This window comes from Chelonia mydas, chromosome 8 (assembly GCF_015237465.2).
Source record: "Chelonia mydas isolate rCheMyd1 chromosome 8, rCheMyd1.pri.v2, whole genome shotgun sequence".
NCBI lineage: Eukaryota > Metazoa > Chordata > Testudines > Cheloniidae > Chelonia > Chelonia mydas.
In genome coordinates, this window is record NC_057854.1 from 45,376,742 (window position 1) to 45,390,666 (window position 13,925).

Below are 13,925 nucleotides of genomic sequence, written 5' to 3' on the forward strand. Positions count from 1 at the left end.
CTCGTTAGCCCAAATCCCTCGAGCCCGAGTCAGCTGACATGAGCCAGCCGTGGATGTCTAATTGCAGTGTAGACATACCCAACCTTTTTCTACAGTATAGCTAGTTTAGATAGGGGTGAGATTTTTTTAAAAAGTATATATTTATACCAGTACGGCCAGTAGTGTGGAAGCTATTATATTGGTGTAAAGGCACCATATAGCAGTATAGTGGATTCTCCTTCCTGAACAGGAATAAGCTGTACTGGTGTAACCGAGCCCAAACAAGGAGGTTGTATCATGTAGTGGCCTAGTGGATACAGCACTGGACTGGGACTCAAAATAAAGGGGCTTTTTTAGAGATAAACCAGTGTAGCTAAAGCAGTACTAGTATTGTGTGCAGGCAAGGCCTCACTTTATTTTTAAAATGAAATATGAGATTCACATATAATTGTTTCCATGAGCTGTGGTTTAAGTAAACTACCAAATACGGCGAGATGCTGGCACTGCTGAAGAGAGCCTGTAAAAACTCTCATGAGGTTTGATGTTTTACGTTAAATCCCCAGGTCCTAGAGTCAAGTGATTACATAAACAGAATTGCCAACCAAAAGCATTCAAAAATCATCAGTTGGGCCATAAAATAAATCAGAAGACTGGTTTAAAAATAAGATTAAAATTTAAATTTGGAGTCTTTCTATCTGCCTTCTGATGTTTGAGCCTTTAAGGGTCATATTGTCCAGATTTTCTCTGCAACCGTGTGGGCTAGAAGTGTACTTTTTTTAAAAATGAAAGCAGAGATTCTCACATAAACACAAGTCTCCAGGAGCTGGGGCTATCAGAAAATACTGCAAGACTGATGTAAAAATTGCAAGAGCTGGCAAAACTGACAAGGTAAGTTTCAGGCCTTTGTGCGTGCTAAAGACTCAAAGGCCAGGATGAAAATAAAAGGAATCAAAAATGTATTATTTAAAAAAAAGCTTATGATTTTTGTGGGGCCTGAATAATGAATTCTGAACATTTGGGGGTTGGCAATGCTTTAATGGGGCACCTGTACCACAGTAGTGATTTTCTGTAATATTTTTATGAATGATATACATGACAGTGACTTACCTGACTAGGGATTGTAACTCAGTGGGTCCAAAATGGTTAAAAGCTGCTCTTGTTGCATATCAGAAGACTGGAGGCATTGAGTCACATAGCTGTCTGAGATGGTATAAAGGGATTGTTAAGGACTACCTGAAACTGACCTATAGAAGTGGAGGCTCTGAGATGACTTTGAGAATGCCAAGGACTGAACAACTGACACCTACCCACAGGAAACTCTGGCAGGTGGAACATGTGAACCCACAGGAGGATGGTAGCCCGAACCGGGCAGGTGCCTTGGATAAGAGCTGGCCTTTGGAGAGACCCAGGGCTCTCACCTGGAACAGACAAAGAAACAGAGGGAGAGAGCCAGAAATGGATTTGACTGCAGCTTGGAGCACTGGGTTGGTCAGGATGGATTAGGTCGTGATCGTTGCTTCTCTAGGCCAACCCAAGGACTTTCCGCTGCTGTGTTTCTGTTGACTGATAAATCCTACTCTGTTTTGAGAAGGCTGCCTGATGTCACCACAAACACTTGTGAGGTGCATTGGTCCTTGAAGAGTGAAAAAGTCTCTGACTAGGAGTCTTTCTCAGTTGGACTCGCTGGGCAGAGTTCATGGTGTGAAACGGGCCTGCTGGAGCCTAGCAGCTCAGTCTTGGAGGCGTTGAGGCCATGTGGCCTACCCTGGAGAAGAGTGGAACCTTAATGGGCATAGCACACTGAAGGTATTCCTCCAAGGGACTGTTTAAAAGCTGGAGAGTAGAACCAATCCTTCAGCTCCATCGCAGTACCAAAACAGATTTAGGCCCTGCTTCTGCAAATCTTATTTCAAGGCACACTACTCATTTCACTCCCAAAGTTACCAGCATCCCACCACAAATGTGGCAACCTCACTTTGATTGTTGAAAACTCTTGACATCAGAAATAAAGACTCATAATTCTGAGATAACAGAAGGAGTCATTTACATAAAAGGAAGAAACCCTGCAGCATTTTTCTTACTAATTATTATTTGAATTACGGTAGTGCTTGGAAGTCTCAGCTAGAGATTCAGGCCCTATTGTTCTAGCACTGCAAAAACACATAGTGAGAGATGGTCCCTGCCCTAAACAGCTTGCAATCTACACGGACAAGACAGACAAAGGGTGGGAAGGGAAACAGAAGCACAAACAGGTGAAGTGACTTGCCTAAGGTCATACAGCAATCAGTGGCAAAGCCAAGAATAGAACCCGGAGTGAAATCCAGGCTTCATTGAATGGCAAAATCTCCATTGACTTCAGTACAGGCAAGATTTCATCCTAGGTCTCCTGACTACCAGTCTACTCTTCTGTCCACTAGATGGCATGGAGATTTGTGGCCCCACAAAGTCGTGAGACCTCCTGATCAACCTCCTTTTGACTTACCAGACCAGGGGGAAGAAGCATACCTTGGATTCCACCACCCAGGTACTTGTTACAGAGTCATCCCACCACCCTCCCAGCCCCGAATGTCCCCAAAATTGTCTCCCTGCAATGTCCACCTCTCTCACTGACCACTTACAAAAGTTACGAAGTTTGTTGCTCCTTTAAAGAGACAATACTCTGCAGCTTATTAATTTAACTGGGGTTTGACAAACACTCTATTTCAATCACAGCACTGAGCTGGTTTATAGGAAAATTAAAACAAGGTCATTAAACAAAAAGCTATAGGTTTATATGATACCAAGTATAAGGAATAAAGATAGAAAGGGTTACGAGCAAACAGAAGTAAAAATATGCATCTAAGACCAAAACCTGCTTTAACAAAGTAGGGTATCTTGTACAAAGAAGTGTTTCTCACCAAGTCTCTTTTCCACCATGGCTAACCAGACCCTCTGTCCAGGACCCCACACACAGAGCTCAAAGCACTGGGCTTCTTTGACTCCTCAGGATAACTTAGGGGCTTGCTCCCCCTCTTTTCGTAGGCCAGTAAACATTGGAAATGTATTCTTCTGAAACATATCTCCAGATAAAGTTCCTTTCCCTGCTAGGTGTGGATGCCATGCTGTCTGGCGTAGACTTCATGCTGTCTCTTCTCCCCCACTGAGGATTTTTACAATGCAAATTATCTCTTCCCGCAACCTCCAGTACAAATGAATAGCCCACTGAATTTGGCCACACCTGGTTTGAGATGTTGGCCCTTTTTCCTTTGTCTGGAGAGAACTTGTTTATCAATTCCCCTAACCTGCCTGGTTTAAAAATATTTTAGTCACATATTTCCAGCATATGTCTATAAAGTCTTTTGGGGTTTTACCATACATGCATCATGCAAAAATATTAATGATCGCTGAGTTATTAGTTTTCCAATGGTATATTACATGCCACCTTTTGGGTAAATATCATGACAACAATGTGCCAGCTGTCACTGGGGAACTTTTAGGATCACATGGGTGCAGGAGTCTCTCTGTGTTGTACTTTTGCAGGATCAGGGTCTTCAACTGTAAGCTCTTTAGGGCAGGGACCGTGACTTACCATGTCTTCTGAGAAGCACCTAAATCACATTTTGATGTCATAAAATAATGAATACGAATAAGAGCAATATTTTCATTATTTAGACTGAGGCAGCACCAATGTGTGCGAGATCCTTTCTAAAGAGAGGAAGACACAGGCCCTGCTCAGAGAACTTACAATCTAAAAGCAAGAAAATAATATGTTGAGGAATTCTAAATAATTTGCCAATAAACATGCATCAAAAACCCTGGGGTCCCATACATGCTCATATGTGTATTTCCCACCAGACAAAAAATACATTTCAAAAAAACACATATCTTGGTTTTATTTGTTTTGCTTATTTTTACTCACGTAGATGGGAGAGGGAGCTGGGTGACCTGGAATTCTCATCCTGTATCAGCTACTGAGGACGGTGGCTCCACCCACACTATAAATACCCACATGTCCAGAAATTGACTCAACAGTTCTAGGAAACCATTTCAAAAATCAAAGTCAGTATGCATGGCAGGGAGGAGGGCAAAACCTTTTAAGTGTCCGTTGAAAGCTGTTCTTGAGCCTAGCTAGCTCTCCTCAAGGGCTTTGTTGGAAGTGGCATTATGATATCAAGATTCGATGGCCAGAAGTCAAGATCCAATGGCTGGAAGTTGAAACTAGACAAATTCAGACTGGAAATAAGGCACACATTTTTAACAATGAAGGTGATTAACCACTGGAACAATTTACCAAGGGCTGAGGTGGATTCTCTCCATCACTGGTGATTTTTAAATCAAGATTAGATGTTTAGAAGATATGCTCTAGTTCAAACAAGAATTAGTCCAGTGACGTTTTATGGGCGGTGTTGTGCAAGAGGTCAGACTAGATGATAACAGAAGACTCTTCTGGCCTTACAAACTATGAATCTCTGCTGTTTCTTTTATGTTGTTGAAAGAAACTGCCACAGGAAAGCAGGTCTCTTTAAAGAGATCAGGAACTAAAGTATTACAGCTGTTCCAAAACAAACAAACAAAAAAGGTATTCATTCTGCTAGGGCTCAATCATGCAGATTTGAGGGCCACCATCTTGACTGACACTAGGGATCTCCAGAACTGAAAGCATAGGTGTCCACAGCTTCGTCCTTGAGCTAAAGAGCCAGGTTCTTTAACTGAGAGCTGTAACAGATCCATATCCTCTGTGGATCAGGATCCATTCCACACACTGACCAGAGGTTTACACAGATATTTACTGCCAGGAATGATGTTTACTACTTCTCATAAACATGGTCTTCCCTGGAGATTTTACAGGGTGTGAACTGCAAGTTTCCTCCTTAACATGCTTCACATTCACACCCTTCAGACCTGCCACACCATGAAGCAGCCACCAAACCTGAGGGAGAGGGCAGGAGTGGAGTTAGCTTACCTTATGTTTTGCTAACACCAGGTGACTGCAATGAAAATGCCCAGCCACGCCCTGCAACAAGAGTCATTGGTTAATGGTCCACCAGTCCCTTCCCACAAGCCCCTGGAAACCAATCCCATGTCCTAATGTATAAAATGGGGAATCAGGACAACCCAGGGAATTATAGATCAGTCATCTTAACTTCTTACCCACAGAAATAATGAAGCAAATAAACAATCAATTTGTAAGCACCTAGAAGAAAATAAGATAATAAATAACAGTCAACATGGATTTGTTAAGAACAGATCATGTCAAACTGACCTAATATCCTTCTTTGACAAGGTAACAAGCCTTGTGGATGGAGGGAAGTAGTAGATGTCATATCTTGACTTCCAGAGAGATTTTGATACTGTTTCACATGACCTTCTCATAAGCAAACTAGAGAAATATAGCCTAGACAAACCTACTATAAGGTTGGTACAGAACTGGCTGGAAAACCGTACTCAGAGAGTAGTTATCAATGGTTCACAATTGAGCTGAAAGGGCATATCATGTTGGGTCCTGCTGATTTCTGTCCTGGGTTTGGTTCTCGTCAATATCTTTATAAAATGATTTAAATAATGGCATAGAGAGTACACTGATAAAGACAGGTTTCAGAGTAACAGCCGTGTTAGTCTGTATTCGCAAAAAGAAAAGGAGTACTTGTGGCACCTTAGAGACTAACCAATTTATTTGAGTATAAGCTTTCGTGAGCTAACTTCATCGGATGCATACTGTGGAAACTGCAGAAGACATTATATACACAGAGACCATGAAACAATACCTCCTCCCACCCCACTCTCCTGCTGCTAATAGCTTATCTAAAGTGATCACTCTCCTTACAATGTGTATGATAATCAAGTTGGGCCATTTCCAGCACAAATCCAGGTTTTCTCACCCCCCCCCCTTTTTTTTTCAAAAAACCACACACACAAACTCACTCTCCTGCTGGTAATAGCTTATCCAAAGTGACCACTCTCCTTACAATGTGTATGAAAATCAAGGTGGGCCATTTCCAGCACAAATCCAGGTTTTCTCACCCCCGCCCCAAAACACACACACACAAACTCACTCTCCTGCTGGTAATAGCTTATCCAAAGTGACCACTCTCCCTACAATATGCATGATAATCAAGGTGGGCCATTTCCAGCACAAATCCAGGTTTTCTCACCCCACCGGAACAACTCTGACATCATAATCAAAAAGGCTGACAAAGGAGGTGCTGTTGTCATCATGAATGGGTCGGAATATGAACAAGAGGCTGCTTGGCAGCTCTCCAACACCACTTTCTACAAGCCATTACCCTATGATCCCACTGAGAGTTACCAAAAGCAACTACAACATTTGCTCAAGAAACTTCCTGAAAAAGCACAAGATCAAATCCGCACAGACACACCCCTGGAACCCCGACCTGGGATATTCTATCTACTACCAAGATCCATAAACCTGGAAATCCTGGTCGCCCCATCATCTCAGGCATTGGCACCCTGACAGTAGGATTGTCTGGCTATGTAGACTCCCTCCTCAGGCCCTACGCTACCAGCACTCCCAGCTACCTTCGAGACACCACTGACTTCCTGAGGAAACTACAATCCATCGGTGATCTTCCTGATAACACCATCCTGGCCACTATGGATGTAGAAGCCCTCTACACCAACATTCCACACAAAGATGGACTACAAGCCATCAAGAACACTATCCCCGATAATGTCACGGCTAACCTGGTGGCTGAACTTTGTGACTTTGTCCTTACCCATAACTATTTTACATTTGGGAACAATGTATACCTTCAGATCAGCGGCACTGCTATGGGTACTCGCATGGCCCCACAGTATGCCAACATTTTTATGGCTGATTTAGAACAACGCTTCCTCAGCTCTCGTCCCCTAATGCCCCTACTCTACTTGCGCTATATTGATGACATCTTCATCATCTGGACCCATGGAAAAGAAGCCCTTGAGGAATTCCACCATGATTTCAACAATTTCCATCCCACCATCAACCTCAGCCTGGTCCAGTCCACACAAGAGATCCACTTCCTGGACACTACAGTGCTAATAAACAATGGTCACATAAACACCACCCTATACCGGAAACCTACTGACCGCTATTCCTACCTACATGCCTCCAGCTTCCCAGCTTTCACCCTGACCACACCACACGATCCATCGTCTACAGCCAAGCTCTGTGATACAACCGCATTTGCTCCAACCCCTCAGACAGAGACAAACACCTACAAGATCTCTATCAAGCATTCTTACAACTACAGTACCCACCTGCGGAAGTGAAGAAACAGATTGATAGAGCCAGAAGAGTTCCCAGAAGTCACCTACTACAGGACAGGCCTAGCAAAGAAAATAACAGAACGCCACTAGCCATCACCTTCAGCCCCCAACTAAAACCCCTCCAACGCATTATTAAGGATCTACAACCTATCCTGAAGGATGACCCAACACTCTCACAAATCTTGGGAGACAGGCCAGTCCTTGCCTACAGACAGCCCCCCAACCTGAAGCAAATACTCACCAACAACCACATACCACATAACAGAACCACTAACCCAGGAACCTATCCTTGCAACAAAGCCCGTTGCCAACTGTGCCCACATATCTATTCAGAGGACACCATCACAGGGCCTAATAACATCAGCCACACTATCAGAGGCTCGTTCACCTGTACATCCACCAATGTGATATATGCCATCATGTGCCAGCAATGCCCCTCTGCCATGTACATTGGTCAAACTGGACAGTCTCTACGTAAAAGAATAAATGGACACAAATCAGATGTCAAGAATTATAACATTCATAAACCAGTCGGAGAACACTTCAATCTCTCTGGTCACACAATTACAGACATGAAGGTCGCTATCTTACAACAAAAAAACTTCAAATCCAGACTGCAGCGAGAAACTGCTGAATTGGAATTCATTTGCAAATTGGATACTATTAATTTAGGCTTAAATAGAGACTGGGAGTGGCTAAGTCATTATGCAAGGTAGCCTATTTCCCCTTGTTTTTTCCTACACCCCCTCCCCCCAGACGTTCTGGTTAAACTTGGATTTATGCTGGAAATGGCCCACCTTGATTATCATACACATTGTAAGGAGAGTGGTCAGTTTGGATGAGCTATTACCAGCAGGAGAGTGAGTTTGTTTGTGTGTGGGGGGGGGGGGTGGGTGAGAAAACCTGGATTTGTGCTGGAAATGGCCCACCTTGATTATCATGCACATTGTAGGGAGAGTGGTCACTTTGGATGAGCTATTACCAGCAGGAGAGTGAGTTTGTGTGTGTATGGGGGGGGGGTGAGAAAACCTGGATTTGTGCTGGAAATGGCCCACCTTGATTATCATGCACATTGTAGGGAGAGTGGTCACTTTGGATAAGCTATTACCAGCAGGAGAGTGAGTTTGTGTGTGTGTGTTTGGGGGGGGGGGGGGGGAGTGAGAAAACCTGGAAATCAAGCTGGAAATGGCCCACCTTGATTTTCATACACATTATAAGTAGAGTGGTCACTTTGGATAAGCTATTACCAGCAGGAGAGTGAGTTTGTGTGTGTGGTTTTTTGAAAAAAGGGGGGGGGAGTGAGAAAACCTGGATTTGTGCTGGAAATGGCCCAACTTGATTATCATACACATTGTAAGGAGAGTGATCACTTTAGATAAGCTATTACCAGCAGGAGAGTCGGGTGGGAGGAGGTATTGTTTCATGGTCCCTGTGTATATAATGTCTTCTGCAGTTTCCACAGTATGCATCCGATGAAGTGAGCTGTAGCTCAGGAAAGCTTATGCTCAAATAAATTGGTTAGTCTCTAAGGTGCCACAAGTACTCCTTTTCTTTACACTGATAAAGTTTGTGGATGATGCCAAACTGGGAGGGGTCGCAAGTTCTTTAGAGGATAGAATTAGAATTCAGAATGATTCTGACAAAATGGTCTGAATTAAATAGAATGAATTTCAGTAAGGACAAATGCAAAGTACTCCACTTGAAAGGAATAACCATTTGCACAAATACACAATAGGAAACGTCTGCCTAGAAAGGAATACTGCAGAAAAGGATCTGGCAGTTATAGTGGATCACAAACTAAACGTGAGTCAACAATGTAATACTGTTGCAAAAAAAAGCAAGCATCATTCTGGGCTGTATTAGCAGGAGTGTTATAAGCAAGACATGAGAAGAAATTCTTCCACTCCACTCAGCACAGATAAGGCCTCAGCTATAGAATTGTGCCCTGTTCTGGACTGTAGTGAAGCAGAGTGGCCTCCTTCTGAGCCTGACGGAGAGGAACCACTCTCCACCCCCTGTTGGGCAGAGCTAGGCAAGTCCCGCCTCCATTTCAGAAGCAGAGGGGAAGAACAGGAAGTATAATAGGTGCGGTCTCTAGCTCAGGTGGGCCAGAGCCAGGGAAGGAGTCAGATGCCTCTGCCTTGTGGCCAAGGACCAAGGACCGAGCTGTGCCAATCTCTGTCCCAGAGGAGAACCCTGAAGGAGGAGAGCTGCCGAAACTGTCACCAGATGAGTATCCCGAGGAGCTGCCAGGACTGCTGCCAGACAATTACCTCAAGGAAATTGAGCATCCACGAGCAACGGAGCCCTACAGGCAGGGGTAGGAAGTAGCCAAGGGAAACCAGACATTAGTCCGGTTATGTGGCCAGAAAATGAGTCAGTGTTTTTCAATGACTGCCCTGCTGACCAAGTGGTGGGACCACCCACCGCTGTTAGAGGCCTGGGCTGGGACCTGGTGGAGTAGGATGGGCCCAACTCCTCCCACTCCTAGGGGGGATGGTGGCTTAGTCACCTGAGGCCAGCAGGCCTACTCACGTAGGCTAAAGACTGCCTATTGCTCTGCCCACCCAGAGCCCCAGATGGTGTTTGCTGCCTGCTCCAGCATGAAGGTTGTAGCTAAAGGGTCAGAGTTCTTAGACTGTCAATTGCTGAGTTCCCAAGCCAGGAGGCCTTGGGCTAAAGACTGCTTGTTGCTTTGCCCGCCCAGAGCTTCAGAGCCCTAGCCTGCTAATTGACTCCCTTACTGACATAGTGAGACAGAGTAGCCTCCCTCCGAGCCTGATGGGGAGGGACAGCCACAGAATCACTACATGGACAAATTGGAGAAAGTCCAGAGGAGAGGAACAAAAATGATTAAAGGTCTAGGAAACACAACCTACGAGGAAAGATTGAAAAAAATGGGCTTGTTTAGTCTGGAGAAGAGAAGACTGAGGAGGGACATATTAGTCTTCAAGTATGTAAAAGGTTGTTATAAAGAGGAGGGTGATAAATTGTTTTCCTTAACCACTGAAATCAGGACTAAAAGCAATGGGCTTAAAATGCAGCAAGGAAGATTTAGGAAAAACTTCTTAACTGTCAGGGTGGTTAAGCACTGAAATAAATTACCTAAGGAGGATATGGAATCTCCACCGCTGGAGGTTTTTAAGAACAGGTTAGACAAACACCTCTCAGGGATGGTCTAGATAATTCTTAGTCCTGCCTCTGTCCAAATGAGTGTAAAATGCTACTAAAATCAGAATGCTAAAGATTTTCATCCTCTTTGTATTGTTGGAAATTTATTTTATTTATTTATTTTGCATATGCAATCTGATCGAGCCAAGCCACAGCGTTCTTATTGACGATGTTCAAGGCACGAAGACCTCCAGGAAGTTGAGTCATTTGGCAGTCCTCAACAATATATATCATGGTTTGTGGATGCCCATATTGACATAATGGACTGTCTCTAAAATGCCACCGAAATTCTGCTGCAGCACAAATTCCATGTCCGGTACAAAACCAATTCAGAGGGCTCCATTGCCTTTGTGGTAAATCAAACCCAGGTTGACGGTGAATGGGGTCTGAGTCACGATAATTATTTGTTGGAAATAACTACATAAGGTGCAGGGTACCAGGGAGTGTGGCTCATCTGCTAAGGTAAGCACTACACCCGGTAGCAAGCACAAAATGGGAAAGAATCAGAAAAGGAAAGTGATTAGAAACTTGTCTATACAACTTCTGTCTGTACAAAAGAGCAGCTGACTAGTCTATTTTCATAATCCAAGACAAACAATATGCAATCAGTAAACAGGTAGGGTCAATGGTGAAAGACAAATGAAACATCTGACATCTCAGTTGTAATAATCTGAGGCATTGATTGAGTTGGTAATCCCTATAGTCTCTGTTGCTCTCTCTGGTTCTGCATTGTCAGGGCTTCCTCAGCCAGCGGTTGATCTCAGGACCAACTTCATATTAGCTGGAGAGCAAGGGTGTATATTCTCAAAGTGTCAAGGCCAGAGGTGGTTTCCGGTGTCAATCTGATTGGGATGAGCTGGGCGGAAGAGTCTGAATTTTTCTGGAAACTGGTGAATGGTTCCAGTCATTGAAGTTATTGTCTTCTAGCAGCACATCTTAGAACCTTCACCATCTACTCAGAGCCCTCCTTTCATAAAGCCCATTTTACATATGGGAATAGCACCTAATCTTACCCCAGGGAACCACAGTTGAGGGGAATATTTACAAATAAATAAACCAGCACAAAGGAGCGCAGGAAGGCCAAGAATTGTAAGCAAGTGGAAAACTGAAGAGTGATTGGAAGAATCATCGATGACTCGAGTTCTCAGGGGCTTCAGAGTCCGGTGCCACTGGGTCAGGATGGTGTTTCTGGCTCCTACCCATTTTCCTGGTCCAGCCAGGCGATACTGGCATGGGGTGCACGGGCCAAAGAAAACTTCCAGGGCCAGCTTGGGATCCTTCAGGAATAGCAGCAGTATGTTGGGTTTTACACCAACACATGATGCAATTTCATCCATGTAGCCAATGTAACTCAATATGATTTTGTTCTCCTTGTTGGAAAGACCCCTTCATTAGGAAATAAAATAAAGAGGTTATTGTATTTCTGGGTATATCCAAAATGTGCGACTGAAACTCCTTCCCATTTCCCTGATTCATACAAAGCTCCGTGCAGAGCAAATGGTCAGACATGCAAACCATTAAAGACATGGCTATAGAATAACACTGAAAACATAATGCCATCATATACATCAATTTTATGCCCTTCATCTTGGTTCAGTTTTGGCCACCCTATCTGAAAAAGGGAGTAGCAGAAATAAAAAAGATCCAGAGAAGGGCTATGAAAGTTAAGAGGGTTCCCCTCTGAGGAGAGTTAAAAAGATAAGGGACCATATCCTCCCACCTCTGTCTGCCTGCTTTGCTCTGCTCAGGTCATTTGTCACCAGTTCATTAAGAGCTAGACTGAGATCATCTGCTCATCTCACAAGAGTTCACCGTCAGCCATTAGTTAGGTGATTTTTTATCTCCATCACTAACTTGATCTTAATTTGAACCAGAGCCCAGGTAGTGAGATCTACACAAGTTATTTCATGAGTAGGTGTGAGTCACTGGGATTTGGAACACATCCTCATTCTTTCTGCATTAGGTCTTGTTGTCACGATATAAAAAAAGAGGTGTGTTAGCTCACTGGAGTTAGTGAAGAGCTTGTCTTCATTGCAAAGTTCACTTGAGTTATTACTCAAGTGTTGCTCCTCACTTGAGTCCCATTCACCCAGAAAGTGCTGCGATGCTTTTAACTTGAGTTGGTTAGTCCCTATAGGCTAAAACTCACCTTGGCACAACTTGCCATCTGCTAACACAACTACTCTGTGGTGTGGATGCAGGCTAGCTCCCCTCGAATGCCAACAGTCCAGTGCCTTCCCACAATTCCCCCGTGTGTTCAGACAGGACAGACAAGTTCTCCCACAATTCACAGAGCAACTCAGTTTACTGCAGCACAAAGAATCATGGGATATGTTCCCAGAAGTCATTGTGCCATGTATGGATGTAGTCTCTGCCAGTCTAGTGCTGCAGCGCAGGGAGCAGCACAGTATGGAGACTGAGGCTGCCTTCCTACTGGCTTGCGCTGGAGGGCCTAGCCAGAAGCTTCATGAACGTGCCAAACTGGCCTCTGTGTGACTTCAGAGATGGAGCACCCCTGCGGGGGGGTGGGGAAGGAGGGGAAGGGATGTATTCTCTTTGGCTGCATGGAGGGGAAGCCATTTTCTGACTCTCCTGGTCAGAAGCCTGAAGCTGACTCAGAGGCCCCGCACTTCTCCAGGAAGCCTGAACATCCAGAAGCTGTGGCAACTCTAAGAGCTGGAAGACAGCAATGCCCACAGGCCCCTTCTGCACTGGAGGCCAGGAATCAGCCATGGCTTGATTCGCTTGGGACACCAACCAGCCAACTGTGAAATTGCCCACAGTGATGCCAGCCTGCCCCTTGATCTCCAGCCACACTGCGCGAACTGGGCCCAAGGAGACTTTGGGAATGGCCATTGTTGTAACACAGGCCAGGGATCCATTTTAGTGCCATCCCCAAGTGTGTCTCCTGATCTCCTCTCCTTCCTTAATTCCCCCTTTTCCTGTTCCAGGAAATGAACAGTTGTCATTCTTATCTGGGCATAGTTACTACACTAGTTAACTTATTCCTAGAGGTCCTAGCAGCGTGGCCACCTGTACCACCAGCCAATAGGTGGAGACACTGTTCATCAGGAACCAGATCCCATTGGTCCCAAAGGGGTGTGTGTCAAAGAGTACCGAAGGAGGGAGGAACCAAGCCCTCCACTGCCTTTGGAGATCAGGGGTGCCCCAGAAGGGGGGGTTACAATTGCTGAGCACAGAGCCAATGTGAGACAGCAGCTGGTGGATTATTTCTGTGTGGCCGCTCTCACGTAAGCCAGGCTAACTTGAAAAAGAGTAACTCCAATGCAGATAACTCTGCCGTGAAGACACACTCTAATTCAAGGGGAAATGCTAGTGAGGACAAGGCAGGTTTTAGTTTTCACATGTGGCAGCAGGTCGAATTAAAGTCTAGATTTTAAGTATAGCTCGACCTGCCAACTCATGTGAAAACTACAGACTTCCTTATAAGAACATAAAGGCCATACTGGGTCAGACCAATGGTCAGTCCAGCCCAGGATCTTGTCTTCTGACAGTAGCCATTGCCAGGT

At 44.6% G+C, this 13,925-nt stretch overlaps 1 protein-coding gene across 9 annotated transcripts in view; it reads right to left on the minus strand.

Moving 5' to 3' along the window:
* Window positions 1-10,415: 10,415 nt before the first annotated feature.
* Window positions 10,416-13,925, minus strand: part of LOC102936435 (dimethylaniline monooxygenase [N-oxide-forming] 4) — a 30,641-nt gene continuing 27,131 nt past the window's right edge. For 6 of the 9 annotated variants that reach the window (XM_043520953.1, XM_043520952.1, XM_043520951.1 and 3 more), the window contains one exon: window positions 10,418-11,781. In XM_043520953.1, coding sequence (XP_043376888.1) covers window positions 11,352-11,781 — 430 coding nt within the window. In that variant the 3' untranslated portion in view covers window positions 10,418-11,351. Of the gene's footprint in view, window positions 11,782-13,925 lie in introns of all 9 variants that reach the window. The other 3 variants (XM_043520955.1, XM_043520954.1, XM_037907658.2) reach the window with 2 other exon arrangements.